Source organism: Corylus avellana, chromosome 7, assembly GCF_965113065.1.
Source record: "Corylus avellana chromosome 7, dhCorAvel1.hap1.2, whole genome shotgun sequence".
NCBI classification, from domain to species: Eukaryota; Viridiplantae; Streptophyta; class Magnoliopsida; order Fagales; family Betulaceae; genus Corylus; species Corylus avellana.
The window spans coordinates 25207014-25229720 of NC_142496.1; the positions used below are offsets into that span (position 1 = coordinate 25207014).

At 34.2% G+C, this 22707-nt stretch overlaps 3 protein-coding genes across 5 annotated transcripts; 1 reads left to right on the plus strand and 2 right to left on the minus strand.

Annotated features, from left to right (window-relative positions):
* The first annotated feature begins 4447 nt into the window (after nt 1-4447).
* On the plus strand, nt 4448-5413 carry LOC132183815 (citrate-binding protein-like). The gene is made up of 2 exons (XM_059597254.2): nt 4448-4730; nt 4825-5413. The coding sequence occupies exons 1-2, from the start codon at nt 4455-4457 to the stop codon at nt 5236-5238; spliced, it is 690 nt and encodes a 229-aa protein (XP_059453237.2). The 5' UTR covers nt 4448-4454; the 3' UTR covers nt 5239-5413.
* Nucleotides 5414-5445: 32 nt separating this feature from the next.
* Nucleotides 5446-19423, minus strand: UGT80B1 (UDP-Glycosyltransferase superfamily protein). Of its 3 annotated transcripts, XM_059597252.2 has the most exons (15): nt 18958-19412; nt 18029-18789; nt 16122-16270; nt 15322-15564; nt 14669-14780; nt 13949-14119; nt 13257-13320; nt 12647-12704; nt 11798-11975; nt 10329-10459; nt 9082-9184; nt 7961-8037; nt 7366-7413; nt 6938-7087; nt 5446-5909 (listed from the first exon to the last, which is right to left on the minus strand). In XM_059597252.2, the coding sequence occupies exons 2-15, from the start codon at nt 18363-18365 to the stop codon at nt 5709-5711; spliced, it is 2022 nt and encodes a 673-aa protein (XP_059453235.2). In that variant the 5' UTR covers nt 18366-18789; nt 18958-19412; the 3' UTR covers nt 5446-5708. The 3 variants fall into 3 exon arrangements, with proteins under 3 accessions (XP_059453235.2, XP_059453234.2, XP_059453236.2); XM_059597251.2 differs by having other exon boundaries at nt 18029-19412; XM_059597253.2 differs by lacking the exons at nt 5446-5909; nt 6938-7087 and having other exon boundaries at nt 7378-7467; nt 18029-19423.
* A 1529-nt stretch (nt 19424-20952) lies between these two features.
* Nucleotides 20953-22357, minus strand: LOC132183978 (UPF0496 protein At1g20180-like). Its single transcript, XM_059597455.2, has 2 exons — nt 22285-22357; nt 20953-21989 (listed from the first exon to the last, which is right to left on the minus strand). The coding sequence occupies exons 1-2, from the start codon at nt 22319-22321 to the stop codon at nt 20953-20955; spliced, it is 1074 nt and encodes a 357-aa protein (XP_059453438.2). The 5' UTR covers nt 22322-22357.
* Between the last annotated feature and the right edge of the window lie 350 nt (nt 22358-22707).

Sequence of the window (22707 nt, forward strand, 5' to 3'; positions counted from 1 at the left end):
CTTGATTAAGACAACTCAATGCATTACAAATAAAAAATCAAAAAATTGGTTCAAACATAAATTATGGGAGAGAGAGAGAGAGAGAGAGAGAGAGATTTAAGATATTTAAGTGGAGAAAATTATGGGAGAGAGAGAGAGACAAAATTATGGGAGAGAGAAATAGTTAAGACACTTAAACCATATAATTAGTTTAGAGAGAGAAGAATTGCGACACGTGTCCATGTTTTTAATATATATATAAAAGCCGAGTTTTGACGTAGAGAGTGCTTAGAATTGCGACACGTGTCCATGTTTTTAATATCTAAACCCTTTTTTTTTTTTTTTTTTTTTATATCTCTGGTCATTAATTAGCGTAATTAATTGTGTTGATTATATTTCAAGAATTTTCCAAACATAAATTATTCAATAAATTAAGTATTATTAATTTGACGGTTGCATAAAGTTTATTTAATCAGTTTCATGAAAATATATGTGACTCCGAACTATGATTTAAGATATGATATATATATATATATATATAAGCCGATTTTTGACGTAGAGAGTACTTAGAATTGCGACACGTGTCTATGTTTTTAATATCTGAACCGTTTTTTAATTTTTACCTCTGGTCATTAATTAGCGTAATTAATTGTGTTGATTATATTTCAAGAGTTTTCCATACATAAATTATTCAATAAATTAAGTATTATTAATTTGACGGTTGCATAAAGTTTATTTGATTAGTTTCATGGAAATATATGTGACTCCAAACTATGATTTAAGGTATAAGATATTCGAGATGAATGTATCTTTGTGTTTTTATGTATAAATTTTTGGCAATTGTGAATGGATGATCTTTAGTTTCTTTCTTGAGAATTTTTTTTGTACCAAACACAATTTTAAATTAGAGATTAGATAGAGATGAATATGTTTCCGTTTTGTTTTGTGAAATTTTTTGTTCAGCCCCTTTTTTTGGTGGGTATTCAGCTATTCTTCATTTGAATGTTTTATAGGTTTTTTTTTTTTTTTTTTTTTTTTCATTTGCTTTTTTGAATGTTCAGAATTATGAGTTTTATTTGTATTAAAATATAATAGGTATTACACCAAAAATATTAAAATTTTATGCTAATTTTATATTAATACTTTGATAATCAAAATTCATGTTTTCTTGCCCTTTTTTTTTTTTTTTTTTTTCTAATTTTCTACTAGTTTTTCGTTTTTTTGTTTTTCTGAATGCTTTTCATTTTAAACTACACATATGGGGACGAATTTAAGTTGTTTTAATTTATTTTTTAGATTAAGGAAAGATTGAAATGATTTATTTGATTGCATTAAATATTAAGTGAAAGACTCAAATTTCTTATTGTTCTTTTGTAAATTTAACTGACTTTGTTGTTCATTATGTTTTTTTGTGTTCTAATATTCTTTCTACGATTTTTTATCTCTTTCTTTGTTGAAAGAAATAAAACTACTCCTATGAGAATAAATATTTTAATATGTTTTATGGGTCTTATGATTTAAGGGTCTTATGTTTTAACTTATTCCAGCTGGTTTTAAATTACACATATGAGAATTTTTTAATATGTTTTAATTTATATGGATTAAAACTAAAATTATATATGGTTCTTATGATCGTATATTTTTATGTGATTTATATATTCATGCACACTTATGTGTAATTGTGATTTGTGTCACTATGTTCAACAATATACTATTGAATAACCTTTTGTATTTGTATTTTTTTTTTTTTATTGAAATAGGCACGATAGATTTTTTTACACAATTTTTTTGACTTATAATAAAAAATACAATGAAGATGTATTTTAAGTTTTAAAATCAAATTATAATGAATAATCCTGCGTATAGCGCGGGTTCTAAGCTAATATATATATAATAGGGGAGTTTTTAGTAGCAGGGCATAAAATTGTGACATGTGGCATTTTAAAATGCTGCCAAGTGTCATTTTAAGTTAAAAACAATCAAAAGTTACCATGTTTCACACTTTCACTCAAATACTGCTTCCCCTTCCATTAAACGTAATAAACTAACCATTTTTACATTTTAAAACATGGGCAAGGCTTAGGTGCGGTAGTCTTGAACTACCGCACAGTGCGGTAGTTCAAGACGACCGCGTTTTGGTCAGTAAAAAAATTATTTTTTACATTAAATATTAAAATAATTAATAATTAAAAAATAAAAATATTAAAAAACTAAAACTCACGTACTGTCTCTGACTCCCCATCTCTCTCTCTCTTTCTCGTCCTCTCCCTCAATTTCTGTCTCAGATCAACCCTCTCCCTCTACTCTCTCTATGTTTCTGAAATCTGTTAAGGAGAGAGGGATTAAATAAAGAAAAGAGAATGAAAAGAAAGTCAAGAAAGGAAACAGAAGAGATGAAGAAAATTGGGGAAAGGAGAAAAGAAATTAGACCGTAGGTGGAGCCGCCCTCAAAAACCAAACCTTTTTTTTCTTTTTTTTTCTTTCTTTCTTTCTTTCTTTTAGCCCTTAGGGGTAGCGGGACCACCCCAGGCCGGCTATGGAGTCACCCCTTGATTTTGATTTTAATTTTCCTTTTTTTTTAAAAAAAAAAAATTTAATAGTTTTAGTTTTTTAATATTTTTATTTTTTAATTATTGATTATTTTAATATTTAATGTAAAATTTTAGTTTTTTACTGACCAAAACGCAGTCGTCTTGAACTATCGCACTGTGCGGTAGTTCAAGACTACCGCACTTAAGCCTTGCCCTTATGACATCACATATGACAACAAAGAAAAGAAAATCATCTTCGTCACACAAGGTTCTCTTCTCTTTCTTTTTCTTTTTGTGCTTCTTGCGAAAAAAAAATGTTCGTTTAATTTGTACAATTTTTTTTTCTCTCCAAATGTTTTTCAGTTTGTTTCTAGATCATCCTCCTGTTCAAAATATTTCAAAAATTAGATTTAATTACGTTAATACATTTTTTGTTCTCTCCAAGTGTTTTTCAGTTTGTTTTGATTTCAATATTTTGTTTCACTTTCACTCAAACATGGCTTCCCCTTTCATTGAACGTGATAAATTAACTGTCTTTACAGTTTAAAACATCACAAACTACAACAAACGAACGGAAAATCATCTTCGTCAACAAGGTTTTCTTCTCTTTCCTTTTCTTTTTGTGCTTCTTGAGAAAAAAAAAAAAAGGTTCCATTTAATTTGAAGAATTTTTTTCTTTCCAAACTTTTTTCAGTTTGTTCCTAGATCGTCTTCCTGTTTAAAATATTTTAAAAATCAAATTTAATTACGTTTGTACAATTTTTGTTCTCTCCAAATGTTTTTCTCCTCCTGTTCAAAATATTTCAAAAATCAGATTTAATTACGTTTGTAAAATTTTTGTTCTCTCCAAAAGTTTTTCAATTTGTTTTGATTTCAATATTTTGTTTCTAGATCGTCCTCCTGTTCAAACTATTTCAAAATTTAGATTTGATTCTGTCTATACAATTTTTTTGTTTCACTTCAAACGTTTTTCAATTTGTTTTGATTTCAATATTTTTTCAAATTAAAAAAAAAAATGTATAAACACATACTAACAAGAAATCATATTCGCAATTGCAATTCATTTAACAAACTGTTCAAAAAGCAATTGCAATTCTTCAAATTGTCCTAATTTATCATGTTTGTAAATATAGAAATAATTTACAATACGTCTAGAGGTATAGCCATTATTCTTCTTGAATTTTTATTTAATGCCTTTATTTTGTTTTGTAGCATTAATTGCTTAATGTTGTTAGTGTACGTTTTTCTCAATAGATTTCCTTGCTATATAAATACTACAATTAATAAATTGAATTCTTATATAATTATATTATTTAGTTGAAATATGATTCAAAACAATGTCATTGAAACTATTGTTATATTTATCTTAACTTTTTTACAAAAAAATAAAAAATAAAAAATAAAAAATCTGCTAATCCTTCTCACTTCTGATCCTTCTATTTTAAAAAATAGCTCTTTTTCCTGGGTCGGATCCTTCATTCCTTTTCACTTCTGATCTGAAATAAAGAGAGAGTTGGTGATCCTAAAACCGAAAAAGTGGTAAGGTTCTTAACAATAGACTCAAAATAAATTAAAACAATACAGAAGTAATTAAAAAGGGTAAAAAAAAAAAATGAGTCAAATAATTACAATGAACTATTCTCTTACTTATTTAGTCTTAAGTTTTTTTGTTAGCCCCTCATTAGCCGATAGCATTGTAACACAGTTTCTAATACTTCAATATTCAAGATTTAATCCTACTTGTTTTCCTCTTTTTTTCCTCTTTTAGCGATAATTCTCATATTTTTAACTTTTATATAGAATTCTACACACCCAACAACCAAACACTGGAAAAGTGCAAATCCGCCAAACAAAAGACTGGAAAAGTACAAGTCCACTCTTGAAATCTGCTGGCGCCAAATGCGGAAAACTAGTCCTGCTTTTTGTGAGCTCTCTTGAACTTGTATGAAAATGAATTCTTCTTTCTGCAATAGTGTTCTAGTGATCTGGCTTCTTGTGAGCTCTTTTGAACCTCAGCCCCTTTGTGGTGCTGATCCTACTGATGGATTCACCCCTGTGCCTCTTACAGACGACAACCTCAAATTGCAGAGGCCATATAATGTACCCCTACAGGACCGTTACAGTTACAAAAATGGAGTTCGGACGTTATGGGTCTACAACAATGACAAGCCCTTCAAGCCCGACAGTCCGACCAAGCCACGCACTGAAATTCGTATAGCTGTGAGCTCTCTCTAATTAAACCAACTATTTTCTTTTTAGTTTAAGCTTTTCGGATAAGTGATAATTTAACTCTGTTTGGTTCTGCTCGCTCCAGGGACATGACTACTCATCGGGAGTTTGGCAGTTTGAAGGGTACGCTTTTGTGCCCAAAGGGACCACCGGTGTGGCAATAGCGCAAATCCTTGGTGCAGCGGAGGGCGCCACCACTCTGCAGCTGAGGATCTACAATGGAGACTTGAAATATTATGGTTCTACGTTGGTGGCATCAAATCTGTACGACAAGTGGTTCAGAGTAAACATTATCCACGATGTGAATGGAGGGAAAGTGAGAGTATTCATCGATGGCGTAGAAAAGTATGTGGGGAAAGATAAAGGGAAAGCCACCATGTATTTCAAGTGTGGAGTTTACACCCAAGATGGTTCCAGCAACTACATGGAATCAAGGTGGAAAGGGATCAAACTTTTCAAGAAATTATTCGATCGTACGTGTGATGAGCCACGTGCCTGATACATGCTTGAATAAACCCTTTGCTTTGTAAGGCCTAATAAAGCATGAATAAACCCACAAATTGAAAATTCCCATTTGTTATGCACCCTCAATTGGTTGTGAATAGTACCTGCAATTTTCTTTTATCAAAAGAGTTCTTTTCAAACCACCAAGTATGGACAATGAATATTAAATATCATATAAAGCAAATGATAAAAGATGAGGACAACCCACAAAATGGTCTAATATGACCAAAGTTTACTGATATATATCTATTCTACATCAAGAAATAAGCCAAACACTGCTAGGCAATCTGGGAGAAAAATCTATGCTATCCTGTAATATCACTCGTATCTAAATTTCGTCAACTCAAACCCTAAGGGAAGCCATTGAATGAAATGAATGAAATCGAAGGAAAAATTGATATAAATAACATGACAAATAAAAAATGGGACACGACTATACAAACACTACAAAATACGGCAAGAACTCTACAAACCACAAGACAGGCAGCACAACTTTCCAATTTGTAGAAAAAACCATTGCAGAGGGTTTTGTTGTTCATCTTCCTCAAAGGATGCAGTAGGCATGGGTAACTCTGAAGGTAAATGCCGGTGAAATGCATCTACTGCAGCCGCAACACCATCTTCATTCTCTATCGACTTCGCCAGTTCCATTGCTTGAGATTTAACCTGGAAATGTTAAAATCTAATTGAGAACCAAAACATGTCTGTGTATCCCTCGGACTATATGTGCGGGACTAGAATCACGGAACAAACTGAGGACGATCCTAGAATGTCTGGCTATGTACACCAATAAATGACTAATTTGATATGACAAAGGCTGCTGTAATAATACTTTATAATTAGGGAAATTATATATAAACTCCTTAGGTCAACGCTATTTTTTTAAAAACTCCTTGAGTTTTTTTTCTTTCGGAAATTTAGTCATTGGGTAACTTGAAACTACTAGAAATTCCCTACCGTTAATTTTTGTTAACTGCCGTTAGTCCACTCAAAACTCTCTGTTTTGTATGATTAAAATATTCATTTTTATTAATTTAATTTAAAAAATTAAATCTTAAAAAAAAAAAAAAAAAAAAAATTGAAGGGTAGCCAGGGGTGGCACCCCTCTGGGGTGGCCGTAAGCCACCCCAAACCCACAAGGGGGTGGCCACGAGCCACCCCATGGGTGGAGGGGTGGCCCGCAAGCCACCCCAAACCCCCAATGGGGTGGCCGGGAGTCACCCCCAGGGGTGGTTCCCACCCCTGGGGGTGACTCGCGGCCACCCCCAAGTGGTTTGGGGTGGCTTGGGGTGGCCCGCGGCCACCCCATTGGGGGTTTGGGGTAGCCCCTCCACCCATGGGGTGGCCGCACGCCACCCCATGGGGGTTGGAGGGGTGGCCAGGGGTGGCAGTGGCTACCCTTCAATTTTTTTTTTTTTTTTTTAAGATTTAATTTTTTAAATTAAATTAATAAAAAATGAATATTTTAATCAGATAAAAATGGGAGTTTTGAGTGGACTAGCAGCAGTTAACAAAAATTGACGGTATGGAATTTTCTAGTAGTTTCGAGTGACCCAAAGACTAAATTTCTAAAAAAAAATACCCAAAGAGTTTTTAAAAAAAGCGCGTTGACCTAAGAAATTTATATATAATTTCCCTTATAATTATATATATGATCCTTCAGGGTATGATGCAACCATGGACATAAGAGATACCTCTGGCTGGAGCATGAAATTTATAGCATTTGAAAGGCTCTCGACGCTGAGCTGAGATATTGGAATTGGTGCAGGTCCCAGCCCTTTTTGATGTACTCTATCTCCCCAGAAGAACTGATCTCCAAAGAATGGAACTATGGTTGTCGGACACTGTAATTCATAAGTTAGATATTAGATACACCCAGAAAAAAATAAGAAATGAATTTGATTCTAATTGAAGTTAAATCATGTTGCTAAGGAATAGGCAAGCAATCATATATATAACTCACTTCTATCTCCCGTTACATCATATAATTTGACTCATTCACATAATGTCTTTCAAAATTTCAATGACAATAATATCTCAAAGGTATTGAAACATTCATATAATTCAAATGTCAGACACCGTCAGAAATCTTAGAGAAATACTACTTCGAAAAGTACATTACCCCAGCTTTTAGCCCTGTAGCCGTGGTTCCAGCACCACCATGATGAACCTGCATATTCGTGGCAATTCAGCTTCCAGTTACGTTCTCTTTTACAGACATATACTTCATAACAACAGGAGCAAACATCATCATTATACTATATAGATATAGTAAGGTGATGCAATTACACATTTTTAAATAATTGACAAATTACCATTTATCTCAAAAACTTTAATGAATAAGAATGAGTGAATCTAATAATTTGATTAATATTCTAAGACTCTCTTACAAGTGTGGGCTTAAACTTTCACTTAAGTGATGCTCAACACATAATTTTTAAATTTTAAGTGGGAGGTAGAGTGGAAACAAGTTTCAATTTTAGTGCTAGTTATTCATACTATGATAAATTACTACTTATCTCAAAAATTTAAACTAATAATGATCATCACGTACAAATTGTCCAGTTGCTCTGCAGCTAGTAATTATGATGTGTTTTTCTAATGGCGCTATATACCGGAAAGTGTGTAAACTTCATTAAATTCTAAATAATCACAGTCCAGTACTTACATTTACCTACATCAAAAGTTCACTTAAGTAAACATAGAGTGAAACTCACCACGGCCGAACATTGGGGAAACAACCAATCGTGCGGGCATTCCTCTATGAGGAAAATATTGTCAGGAACCTCTGTAACTGCAAGATATATGAGAGTAATTATGCATGTTTATCACTTAAAAAATGCACAACCAAAACTTTGTCTAAAGTACAATTATTTACAAACATATTCCCAAAATTTATCACTCAATAACAAGCATGTATAATATGCATTTTTTTTTTTTATAAGTAATACAGATTTTATTAAAAAGCGTAAGGCACCCCCTAAATACACAAGCATGTATAATATGCATTGACAAACAGAGTAACATTGATTAGTCTTTCGATACACATAAGTATAACGAATAAGAGAGAGAGAGAGAGAGATTAAAATCTTCTAAGGAGAAAAAAATGTGGAGTAGGTTTTTAAAACAGAAATATAAAGAAACTATGGGGTAATGTAAAGAAAACTAATTCAAAATTTGGATACATAGAGTCTTTTCATAAAAGATAGTATAATTTATCATTAAGAAGTAAAAATATAACAAAGAAAAAACTGAAGCTCCTTCTGTGGCATGGATACAATATTTGGGACTCAAAAACTCCAGAATACCATAATGCTAAGAAGATCAGGGGCAGTAATATGCTGAATTATCATGTCATCAACACATCTACAGAAATTAACTGTTTAGAGCATCCTAAAAATATTGGGTGGTTCAAACTTGACTACACGCCAAGTGGTGGGTAAGTATGGAGTTTGCATTTTCTACTAAGAATGCACTGAATAACTATATTCTCTGGCCTTCCACTATGGGCTGATAAAATTAGAAAAACTGATTCTTCATTTCTTTCAAATTAAATCATTTTAGTTTTGGAATATTATCCACTACCATTCTTTATCTGGTAAGCATTCTATTTATGAGATTGCTCTATAGTAGATGTAATTTAGGATATGCTTCCATAGAAAAGTTACGTTGTTATCTGTCCTCCCACAGTGGAGACAATAAAAACTCCTTCACTCTATGTCTCAGGATAATTTCAATCTATAATCAAGATTTTGTTCTTCTAACCAAACAGTGAGAATTTGGATGTCATCTACAGGTGAGAAAAATAATAGAATTCAACCATAATGGAATTACTTACGATACCCAAGACCTCCCCAGCCTCGGTCTATTATTCCTCTTTGCTTTGTATCTTTTAATGCCTCCAATACAATATCTGTCGTTTTCTTGGGATCTTCGAGAGGCTTAACAAACAGACAAAAGCATTATCAATTATAGTCTCTCAAAAAATTCACGAAGAAAAAGCACATCTACACAGCCAATAATATAAGCTAATGCATGCCATTAAAAGTTTAGAATAAGATTCTTATAGAACATTTATAGGCCTGTAAAAAACAAGAAGAAAAAAATTGGAATCCATCTGCTACAAAATATGTCACCCAGACCGATGTGCAATTCAAACAGCTGTGGAACTTATATGAGCAAAAACTACAAGAAGAATCACAGTCTACTATTCCAGCTAAGGCATGGAGAGATATGATGGAAGACAACTTGAGTTTCACTCCATGGGTACAAACAACAAGAAGAAACAATGATAATAGTCTTGAGGATAAACAGTCCTTATACAAGTTACAATCAAAATTTCATTTCATGTTAAATTTTTCCATAGAGTAATTCGTGTATTAGTGAAATTACTTTTCATGTATCAGGGCTTCTGCTAATACATCTCAATGTGAAGGATCTTGAGTTATAAGGTTAATATAACAAGGGGAAGTATCTCTCAACAATATCAAGTGGAATTATCTTGAGTTACTATACTAACACTACAATCAGGTAAAAGAACATACAAGTTTAGGCCTTGCTAAGTTATCTAACCAGCTCATATCTGATTTCTTTCAACATATAATTGGCCAAATTATAAAAGAACTACATACAAGTACTTATAGCAACCTTAGTTGAAAAGTGACTTTGATCCTGCATGTTTATTGCAGGGGTCCTCTATAATGTCAGTTGTTTTTTGCCAGTGAAACCAAGAAAGTATACATGAAATGTACGGAATCTAGCCCCAGGGAATATAACGTCAAGCCCTGTCCAGGTCTCATTCATACATAAATTGAAAGGTCTGGACCAATTAAGAATGTAAGTGATGGATTTGAGGTCCAAAAGTAAAGTCACATCATTTAGAAATTAATAAAAACATTAAAATGATAAACTACAGATTATCTAGACAATATAAATTACTGATTTGACCAAGGCATAGCAGGTCACAGGAAACTGTTTCATTAAATCATCATATCCAGGGAAATAACACTCTCCTACAAATGACAAGTAAAAATGACACATGAAAATATAAGTAAATTCACCGACAGTTTAGTGAGGTCACCATACCATGCTCCCAAATCCAATATATATCGGTTCAGATCCTTTTTGAATCCATTGAAGAAAATCGTCTTGAGGTTGATACTTCGACCCAAGGTTTAAGAAACAATAACCAACGACATCAACTAAAGGGCCCCAATCTGCAAAACAGTTAGTGAAGTCACCCTCGATTAAGTTCGCCATGCCATAATATAAAGAATAAACATTAATGTCGGGCATTCCAAATATATATTACTAACACCATAAGTACTAAGAAGTTTAGCTAAAAAAAACTCGCAATTGACAAGTATATTAGTATGTGTAAATGAGTATATTCGTATACTGTCATGAAGTAGGAGGTACTTGCCAGTGGGACCCATCTTAAAATGAAAGAAATTATAAGATCACCAAGTGACTACAGTGCATGCATAATTTTTCATTCTCCTAACATGTCAACTAGGTCTCTAACAAAGATACCATCATTAATATCAAATATGAAGTTCACTGCTTGGATAGCACCCCACTGTGTTATTATTTCGGTATTCCAAGTAAATACAAATTTTCATAGGACATCGAACTTAAGCTAGTAGATGTGATATGCATCTATAGAAAATTTTGAAGGACAATGCAAGTTATGGAATCCCCAAAAACATTAAAAATAAAATGCTTACGAAGGAGTGGAGAAGAGTGATAAAAGCTTCAATTCATTAAAAGTTTGACAAGAAAAATGGCTAGCAAATATGTTTGGTACATACAAGTTGTCATCTTGTTTTGATGAAGTGCAGGGTAATGGGGAAGAATTTTATTTAATTACTGAGCTATAACCTAGCTCGACTAAACAAAAAGAACTGATATTTGGGCAGTGTGGAGATAGGACCTCTTTTACATTTATTCCACCAGGCACCAACTACACAATACCCATATTAGGGAACCAATATTAATATTAGTAACTAAAATTATGGGTGAAAGAACTATGTATGATACATAAATATGATTTTGGGAGTGTGACAGTTGCATCTCATACAGCAATTAGTGCAAAAATATGGAAGTCCAACTTCCATTATGATAAAATGGTCCATATTAGATAAGAAAAAACCACATATTTGAAAAACCAAATAGAATAAGAGAACAGAACGTATTTGGAAAGGATAAGTTTTTTCAACCCATATATAACTCTCAGAGCTAGAAAGGAATCAAGGACATAGTAAAACCATAATACTGGAAAGGAAATAAGTTTTTAACCCATCAATACCTCTAAGAGCAAGAAAGAAACCATGGACATAGTAAAACCATAATACTACAAGATAACTAGCCAATAGTTACAATACAATTCAGTGACCATGAGGTGGTTGACTAAACATTCATCCTTGCATGGTATGCAAAATGACACTTAACAACCATATAACATACTTCAATGGAATGAAATAACTAAACCAAAAGAGTATCATCTACTATGATATGATTATCATACATTCTTGTACAAACAAGAAGACCCCTACCTTTTGGCTTTGGCACTAGATGGGAACTCCACATATAGCCTGTTGGCAAATGAGATATTGACCCATGGTACGTACTGAAGTATGCAATAGGAGCAAGCTTCAACTTTCGTTTCCTGAAGTCGTTAATATATCCCCTTATGCCCCACCAAATCAGTAAATCCACAACAATATATGAAAGCTGGATACAGCAAGGACAAATGGAAATAGGTTGTTGGTGAAATCAGTCCAATGGTTCATTCAATGAAATTAATGGTGTGTTTGGATGAGGGATATTAAGAAGAAACATTACTTGAAAATGAAATTTTCAAAAATTAATGTTGATTTTCTTGTTTGAGATAACAAGTTCATTCAAAAATTTAGTGGAATTTTGAACTTGAGATTTAACAACATGGGATTTTCAAGCATCCGAAATTCAAATTCAATTTACAGTGGGGAATGTATCATTATGTAAATTCTAACCAAATTACACCACCACCACTGTTATTGTCCTCATCACCGCCATCACTTCCAACGCAGCAGCAATCAATGGTACCACCACGACCACCTCCACCCTCTTCTGCCATCAGTACCATCATCACCATCACCACCCCTGCAACTGTAGGTGGTACCACCAGCACCACAACACAACTGCCTTGACCCCCTGCTGCTACACTACCAACACCATACTACCACCACCAACAAATCATTGCCACCCCATTATCATCATTGTTGTGACCATTAAATACTTTAATTTTCAAATATACTCATCTAAATAAAGAAAGTAATTCATTTCGAAAATTCTGAAGAGTTTTCAAATTCTTCATCCAAACACAACCTAAATGAAATTGTGGTAACTAACTAGAAACATACCCAATAACCAGCACTTTGAGGTACACGTGCCAATGGGTGAGGGAATTCATAAGTCGGCCTGCCTATTGAAAATAGATGTAAGAAGGTATAACTTAATATATAAATTAAGACAAAATAAACTAGCACCCAATGAATATAACATGTTTTTGAAGTTCAAAATCACTCTTTTGATTTTCATTCAATTCAGTCACAGAACACCAATCCAAGCTATGTAACAAAGAACCCTGCTTCTATCTTTTCCCCAACCCCACTCCCTCATACAATGTTGGACTCCTATTGTTAAAGGTTGTTGTGTCTAATGCTTTCATCATATCATTATCATCGACACAAAATGCCAGGATGTTTTCCAAGTGAATTCATGGATGCATTATACACCAGAACAAAACTTGTGTTAAAAAGTGAAAGTGGAATCTTTTTTTATTTATTCAAGTAAAAAATATATTATCAATGTCATTTCACACAAATTTGAAGAATAAAAATAAATGAAAAGGGATCCCATCCTTTGAGGCAGGTAGAACATATTACTATTGGATGAATAAATTGAAAATGTGAGATGCTCAAAAAACCCTCTATCTTTGACACAAGGAACATAGAAAAAGTATAAACTCACGTCCAAGGCATTGTGAAGAAAATGTGAAGGGGTACACCAAGAGCTTCAGCAATATGTGCATGTCCTGCAAACCAGAGCTCATGTTAAAATCTGATATTCAATATTATGGAAATATATGATTGAAAGAGTGTCCTTTACTACAAGAAAAGATAGAAAGTTGAAGTGTAAATTCATGGCTGTTATGAATTGTTGATAGGCAGCAGGCCATCTATAATTCACCTATAATATTCAGAATCACATAATTTTTTTTTTTTTTTGATAAATGAATCACATAAAGTTTACTACTAAAAGAATCTGTTAATTCTCAACAATTGGCGATGAAAGTCATTGAACTTCAATATCTTCAGATAAGATGTTTTATTATACCTAGCTTTTGGTTCCATAAAGAACTGAAAATGAAAGCCATCATATTTCGAAGTTTTTGTAGTTACAAGATCTGTTATCCCACTGCCATCATTCTTCTTTTTCAGCTTTATATCATTAACATTACGAATTGCTAACACCTCACATGGCTATCCAGAACCAATTGCAGAGCTTCTAATAGAAGACATGGAACCAGCAAATATGCTGAAGACACAATAATTATGCCTCTGTAAAATAATACGGTCAACTTTACGAAAACCAACAGATACAAGGTGTAAGGGCAAGATGGTTAAATCAAGAGGCAAACTATTAACTTTGTATGAACTCACCATAAGCTGGAGGGTTTCCAATAATTGCCTGAGCTTTAAAAGGGACACCAGTTTCCATATCTGGTTCTGTGCATGCTGGAAGGAGAGATTCAATAATGGCCTTCAGTTGCTTCCTTTGTATGGATATTTCTCCTGGTCCAGACGGTATGAAACCTTTATTTCTGGCCATATCTAAAGTTAAAAATCACTCATATTTAGTAACGAAATACAAATTTTGTATCATAAATGAAAAAAGAAGAAAAAGAATGCACTTGACTCTAGCAAACACATTTGGACAAGTTAAAAAAGGGGCAAGTATTGAGGGTTAATGGGAGTTCCAAGAGAAAATAATATCTTTGAACAAGCCTCTGGAGAAGTAGACAACGGCCTTTGGGCTAAATTGCACCTCCATCCCCCATACATATGCGGTGGTAGTCATGGTCAGGGTTCAAAATTCCCATGGGTTGGTGAGTGGATTTACCAAGAGAAAAAAAAAAAGTCTCAAAAGAAATAAAAAATTTGACCCTTTCATAATATTAAGAAAAAAAAAATGAAATACATTTGCCAATAAGATGTTAATGCTTCTGTATAGGCTCCTAAGGCCATAGAAAAATAGGAAGAAAACAGGGTAAAACAAAAAGAAAGGGTGTACAAAGCAATCGAGTAACAAATTTACCACCAAAAACAAAATTGCAATATAACATTTATATAACAGAAATTTCCATATTAGGGATCTCTTACATCCTGCCAAAACCCGAGGATCACCACCTAAAGGATAGAAGTCCACCCCAGCTGACCTTACAAACGTGCTGAAGTTAGCATGAGTAGCCAACCTTACATGATGACCAAACTCCTGCAAGTAGACACAATCTTTTCAATAATAAATCAATTGATTAAAAATAGTGCAGAGAAGAAATTAACATCTGGTACCCGTAAATTACGGAGGGAAGCATGATACTGTCACATCAGAGATTTATTGTGCCTACCCTAGTGGAATAATATCAGACCAGTTTCAATTTGACAAGGTTATAGCTGTTAGCTTTCCACCATTAAATTTTTGCATGCACTCGTGTTTAGCAGTGTTATAACTATCTGTGTATCACCGTGAGAAAGGTACAACTGAAAAACCAACAAAACTGAATAAGATAGAGACCACTAACACAAAAGGCAAATTTTCCATGGAATGTTAGCAGATTGTCACTGTAACCTTAAAATGCTTTGATCATTAATTTAAATTTTAGAAGAACCTAACTCATTAATGAAAACCGTGTCATGATACTAAAGCTATGAATACCTAGGGGTATGTGCGTAAGACACGAGAATTGGTGACACGAGAACAGAGTTATCTTGACAAGACAATGCAACAAGGTAAATTTGCAAATGATAGTGAATACCTGAAGTCTCTTTGCTATAGCTAGGAAAGGCTGTACATCTCCTCTTGTTCCAACCACAAGAATGGCAATTTTCAACCTGGGAATTGATTTATTCGATTCACAAGAGAGATCAACAACATTTATATGTGCCCTTTCAGCAGTGTGAAGCTCCAGCAACTCTGAAGCAACTGGTGCACCTTTAGTGATATCAACTTCTACTGTCCCATCATTTTGTATCTTGACTAGGTTCACAATTAGCTTTTTCTAAAAGAACAACACAAGAAGTAATTGTGATCAGTAAATAGAAAGACCATACATGGACCACAAAGACAAGAACTCTGGGCAAGGAAAAATAAGAACAAAGAACCTGAATTGTTATGATTTTCTCAAAAAAAAAAAAAAAAAACACTCAACAGATAATGGGTCATCAAAATGCCAGGATGGCTAATAGAAAGAGTAACAGAGCAAATAAAACATTAATAATTTACAATATTGTTGATAAATGAGGTGGGGTGGATATCTAGTAGCCTCAACCATTGTAGCCATTATATCACTAGATAATGATGATGATCAAGTTATGATGCCATTGTTCTTTTTTAAGCTCTTAAGCATAGAAGTAAAAATACATTATAGAATGCCATAAAACAGAGACTATGTCGTTCCATATAAATAGAACAGAGACAGCATTTAAGATCCACATAATCAGCATGGAACAGCGAGGACAAAATCATGTTGGTTATGCATGTTTCGGATGTATAATCAATGCCAATCTCACATAGGAACTAGTATGGAAACTTGCAATGCATGATTCTGTTCTCTACCTTTTCACGCTCCGACAGTCTATCCAACTTTAAATCATGCCTTGGAGCCTCCTTCTTCTCCGTCATGGATCTAGATAATGAAACCTCATGGTCATCAATTAGCAGATTTCTGTTAATGCTGATAGGTGCAGTGATACAATGATCCAGGCCTTCAAGAATAGATGCTTTGACATCAGTCAACATATGGAATAAGTATTACAACAAACAAAATGAAAACATTCACCCATTTTGTCCTAGCATAATGGTATGGACTAAAGACATTTGTGGTGGTTGGTACGGTGTCCTGGGTTCACTTCTCACAATTGACCCATTACATAAATAAATGAAATTGAAACATTACTAAGCCCATCCAGATAAAAATTAAAGATGAAATAATTATTTGAACTGATGAAATATCTATATTTTCAACTGTTACTTTGCTCAGATTTGAACTTGGGAATTTCAAAACATATGAACACTATACAAATAGCTTTATTTTTATTGGTAAGTTACACGCACATAACCAATGAGTCTTGAATTCACGAATCCACTCTCACCGCTCCGACAAGGGGATGGGAGAGATGCCACTTGAGCAAGAGCTCATCAAATGGTTGTGGATAACAGTGACATTATATATTAGGAATTAAGGCTTTCTTTGGTAGAGTATATTATCACATTTTCAGAATATAATTAGTCCTTTTACTATTCTGTTGTAGCGGAAGCGATTGATAAAAGAAAAGAAGTTCGACAACTTCAAATCTATAAAATTAACAAGTTATCAAATAGCTTAGAAAACAAAAGAAACTGAAAAAACTCTCTCTATTACTCAATATTTCGTTCTCAAAGTTGTTATACAATCAGCACTCTTTAAACAACGGTAAACACAAGGCTTCAAACGGAAGAAATAAATACTATAATCAATCTAAACATGGGCATTTTCCCAACTATGGAAAGTATAACTAATGCCAGCATTCTAAAGATGGGAAATCTCCTAAAGTTGGAGAACTGAAACTTAAAAAGAATCCATTTAAGAAGGAAATATTCAGCTAATATGGAGCCTAATCTCTAAAGAAGGCAATCCAAACTAAAATTGAAAATTCCTAGTCTATCATAGGAATTAATAAAATTGCAGTTTGACAACAAATTGGGATGAACAATCAGTTGGGGTCTTGAAAAAGGGGGGGTTGCTGTCCTACATCTTGTTCAATCATAAACCACGCAAGGATTCAATAATTTGGTTGATTGTTTCCAGGAACTTCATTTATGCCACAGGTTGGCCACAATTCTAACAAACAATTTTTTGAAAAAAGCAGAGGGGCCCAATGCTGAAGTTATTAGAGTGAAGTTCCACAATTTAGACACTAATAAATGAAAAGAATTTAGTATAGACAGAGTAAAATCAAATCTACAGATAAAGCAATCAAAAGTAGGTGTGCAGCACAAACCAGTCCTTCCTTTTATCACATGTCATTCTACTCTACTACAATCTGAATGTCTATCTGACAGGTACAACTCCCGGGAGTAGCGTATTTAAATGGTTGCTTAGTACAAAACTGCAGTGCCAAGATAGACATTCCAAGTAGAACTATATGGTCCAATAATTGAACCTTGGGCCTACCACAACCAAACAAAGCTTAGGCAAGATAGAGAACTCCTATGTTCATTGCATAAAAAAAATGTAATGATTTGGTGATACAAAATATCTCAGCCAAATAGCTCACAGTGAAGAAGATAGTATACCATGTTAACTAGAATGCGTTCAGGAGCTTAGGTATCAGTTAACACTAGACCCTTTCAACTATCTTCATTACCAAGTTTAATTCTTAGTTCCTAAATGCAAAAATAACAGCAGGAGAAACTAATATTCTTTCAAACAATTAGGAAATTATGTCTTTTATCAAGAAACCACTTGAGATTGCCACACTAACCTCTTAGAGGTGAAGAACTAACATTCAGTTCTTTCGAGTGAGAAATCTCTAAAGCTGACCGCTGCCCTGAATTGTTCTGATCATCTGCCTCCTGAAAAGAACCTGCATTAGACTGTTCATCCGCAGAATCCTTTTCCACCACTGATTCATCAACACTCGACTGCTGCACTGAATTGTTCTGATCATCTGCCTCCTGAAAAGAACCTGCATTAGACCGTTCATCCGCAGACTCCTTTTCCACTACTGATTCATCAACACTACCAGTCTGCTCAAAATCCATATCAACTTCTTGGTTGCTAACGCCTTTTGACAAATGATCAACCCCATTACTTCCCATTTGACCAAGTGCACAGCTTCAAAAACTGAAACCCAATAAATCCACAACTCCCAGAACCTCTAATATCAATCTCCAGTATCCAAATGATTGAATCACCAATAATTAAAGCTGAAGATGTACGGTAACGCATCAACAAGTAAAACCCACCAGCCCCAGAACTTCAAACAATTTAATACAGATCCCAATATCCAAATTCTCACAATCACCACAGACTAGAGCCCTGAAATGCACAAAACAGAATCCACAAGCAAACCTCACCAGACAAACCACTTCAAAAATCTTGAACAGCAATTCCCAGCATTCATATTATCAAATTTTCCGCGAAAATCAGCACTGTATGTGCTGAAGAAGATTGGAAAGACAATATAGGCAGACTTCCAAGTCCAAAAGAAGCTACAATTTAAGACCTCCAACGCTCAATGTGCTTTAGCAAACACAAAACCAACCAACCAGTCAATAAAACGCGTTGAACGTTTGGTGAGCAAAGTTATTAAAGTTTAAATCCGCTTTACCCTCAACCCAATACAAGAATCAAGGCAAAGTTAACGTTAAGCACGTCAAGGGGATGAAACTGAAGGCAAAGAATACGCACCGCAATGATGGGCACTTCCCGAACTATATCTGCAGGCAAAAGGTGGCACTTCAAACGAAAGAAGAGCCAAGCAATCAGCTACTTCAGCAATCCTGGGAGTTGTCCTACCAGTACATAGAATTTAACGAAAACACAAGTGAAAATATATAACGAGAAATTGCAGGGGTTTAAGGTTGTTGGTCGGGTTGAACCGTTGAACAGAGGCTTTGGAGGAACAAAGAAAGTTCGCCCTGTCTGGTGTTGAAGAAGCACATGATTGGAAAATCCTAAGGAAAGAATTGTATCCTGTAAAGGCTACAACAACAATAGTAAATTCAACATTTTGATTGCTTTCTGGATTGGAGATGCAAGAGATTGAAAAGGGTAGTGGAAAAGGTTAATTTCTGTTGTTAGTGGGGGAAAATGTGAAAAAACAAAAAGGAAAAGAAAAATGCAAAGAGTTTTAAGGAAAAACGGAATCTTGTACAGCGCTGGCTTTGTTGGCTTACTGTTACTGGCATCCCGACTTTCAGCGCGGTCAAACGATCGATCAAACCTATTAAAAAAAATTGAAACTATTTTTTTTTTATTTAAAATAAAATAATTGAGATTGAACATGAATATTCTACGGAAGCATATTCTTTTACTTATTATTATTATATCTGTTTTGAGCTAATGGCGGCATATATTCACTTTTTAACCTTTTTCCACAAAGAAGAGAAAGAAGACGATCGGTCTAAGAGAAACTGATCGGAAAAGGAAGGGTTACAAGCGAAACCCATAAATCTACCATTTTCCAAGCAAATGTTGATAGGAAGAAGCAGCGTAACACTATACAATGGGAGCCAATAATTGTTGATTGAAAATAATTAATTTTTTATCTTCGATTAACATATTATTTTTACATTTATATATATAACTTTTTGAAGCACATTTTTGCACCACCAAATTTGACACATGTCACTAGCAAAACAAAGAAAAAGTCACCGAAAATTTTGGTAAAGTTCTTCGCTCCTCGATGCTAAATGTGCAATTTTAGCTTTTTCAGGTGATAAGTTGGACTCAAGACCCTAAAGACACGTCCTCACCCCGAGCAACAAAGAATAATGATTCAACAAGTTCGAAAGATGACTCGACAATAATTCGACGAGAACCGAGCCACGAGCTCGGTGGGCTAAAACCAACATCACGCAATAATGATTTGAAATAGTGGAGGCATATGCTCGACCTAATGAACTCCTAATTTATGTCTTCAACGAAGCATTTGGTGTGTAGCTTTTGCAGTGAAGACACCAAAGAAACGCTTAAATGAGAAAACTTGCACGTGCAGCGAAAGAATGCTTAATGGAGGCCAAGAAAATAGTGACTTTGATACCATGTAAAAAAAACAAAAGAAAATAATTGAACAATAAAATGACTTATTTATAGTTGAGTGAGATGAGTGAAATAAAGTAAATTTCATTAAATACAAAATCAAGAAATAATGCCAATTGATTTACAATAATTAAGATGAGCTAATATGTCATTGAATTAGGAATAACAATGGTAGGATCCAAGATTGTAACCACGTACCGTATCTCGATAGTGTCCATTGCATTGATGCCGCACATGCACGTGCACGTGATGCGGGTGGTGGTGTTGCTACTAGGCGGCTAGTCTTCTTCTCCATCACTCAAATTATTATTAAAGTGAGTAAAATCCCTTATAAATTAAAGTGATTGACTTCTTTATATCTAGCAAATGTAGGACAAATTTTTCTCTATACACTTCAAAATTTTAGTTTTTTTTTTTTTTTTTTTCCCCAAAATTTTGGATTGACTTTAATAAAGTAAATCTTACCGATCAATCCACTTTTTTTCTTTAGATAGGAAAAATATGTGTCATGATTATTTAAAATACCCCAAATAATGCACAAGAACAAAAACTCTTCTGAGAAGTCAATGATATACTACACAAAATCAATCTATATATATACATATACACTATACAAACACAAGTGTGTATATATATAGCTTCTTATTTCTCTACACGACATGAAGTCATGATCTCCTTAATGACCAAAGCTCTAGCCCTGTTAATGGTTACAAGGCACAAATATACATGCTCTTCAAGCTCCTGCACTTGCTTCCTGAACCCAACATCTCTCTTCTTAATCTCCTTCACTACTTGCAAAGAAAACTTATCCTCCCTCCTCTCCAAACAGAATCTCATCAGTGCCTTTTTGTACTCAACCTCATCGTGAAGCCGTGCCACAAGTCTGCTCATTGTATCAAAATCTCTGTTCAATATGTAAGTTCCCTTAGCAGCTACATCAATCTCCTTCCCCACTTTCCTGAGAATCCCACTTCTGAAAAATCCAAATCTCAAAAACTTGTTTTTCAAGCGCTTCATGGGGGAGCTGATCATAAGTGTTGGCACCAAGACAAGTGTGCTCATGAGAGTGTGTGTTGCTACAACAATGGCTGCAATTGCTATCAACCCACAAGCTGCTATCAAGCAAATCCCAAAAGCCTTCTTGAAATATTTGATCAGCTTAAGTTTTCTTGCCACCCTTTTTCTCACTGACTTCAGGTGGTGCAATACCAATGAGTACCTGTCGAGTATCAGCTTAAATTCATGCTTGTTGAGGATAATAAAAGTGTTTAGCTCAGAAATAATCAGCTTGAGATGCTCAGGAGAATGATAATCATTATCAATTGTATCAAGGGTATGGTGGTAGTTGGATTGGATCTGTTTGATGCTTTTGAGGAGGTGGCTGCAGATGTTTGAAGCCTCAGCACTGATGTCAAAGTAGTTGAGCATAAGGCCTTTGAGTGCAGGAATCTTTGAAAGAGTTGCAGCATCAAGAATAGCTGGTATGGTGTCTTGACCAGGTTCAAGAAGAATTTCAGAGAACTCCTGATTGCTGCAGAGTGATGCATAGGATGGCTGGTTTACAAGTAATTCAACTTTTGTGAAGAACTCTGCATATGATTTCGTTCTTAGTGCACTAAAGTACTCCTCGTTGACATTCAAGCTTTTGCAATTAGCATCTCTCAATTCCTTATTACCATCTGAAAACCAATGTTAAACTGTCAAATTATCATCTTTTCTTTTTCTTAAAAATTAACAAGTAGAATGATAATACATGCAATCATTCTCTTGTGAGCTATAGGGATTATTTTTCTCTTTGCCTCATTATAGCTAGAAGCATAAACTTCAATACACCTTCCCTTAAAATTGAATCAGCTTTTTGGTTCTTATTGTAAAATAAAACAGAACCCACGAATTATTTGAAGGAAAAAAAGATCTCAATCTCATTAGTAGCAAAAAAAAAAAAAGCTGAAGATATTATAAGAACATATATACCTTTTTGGGTCGTTGAAGCACTAGCTTTTGCCCACATCTTGAAGGAAAGATCTAAACTGATCAGTTTTGGATACACAACTTAGGCTTAGGAAAGAATAATGAGGATGGAGTTGCCTATATATTCTATTCAACTTCCTTGGTAGTCTGTTGGAATTGATTCATTTAATTTGCTTTATAAAGCCTCTAAAAAAGCTTAAGGATTGTATTTCACGTTATGATTTTTGGGAACTCTAATCTTATCAAGAGAGAGAGAGAGAGAGAGAGAGAGAGAGAGAGTTGGTTAACTTCTCCAAATTGTTTGCAATCTTTTAGGCTACATTTGCTGATCATGAAGAGCCTCGATCCCTTCTTTGGGGCGACCGACCTTTTATTCCATCTGGTAGTTAATTATATCTGTTGTCGTTACTATGTAGCATAACTTTC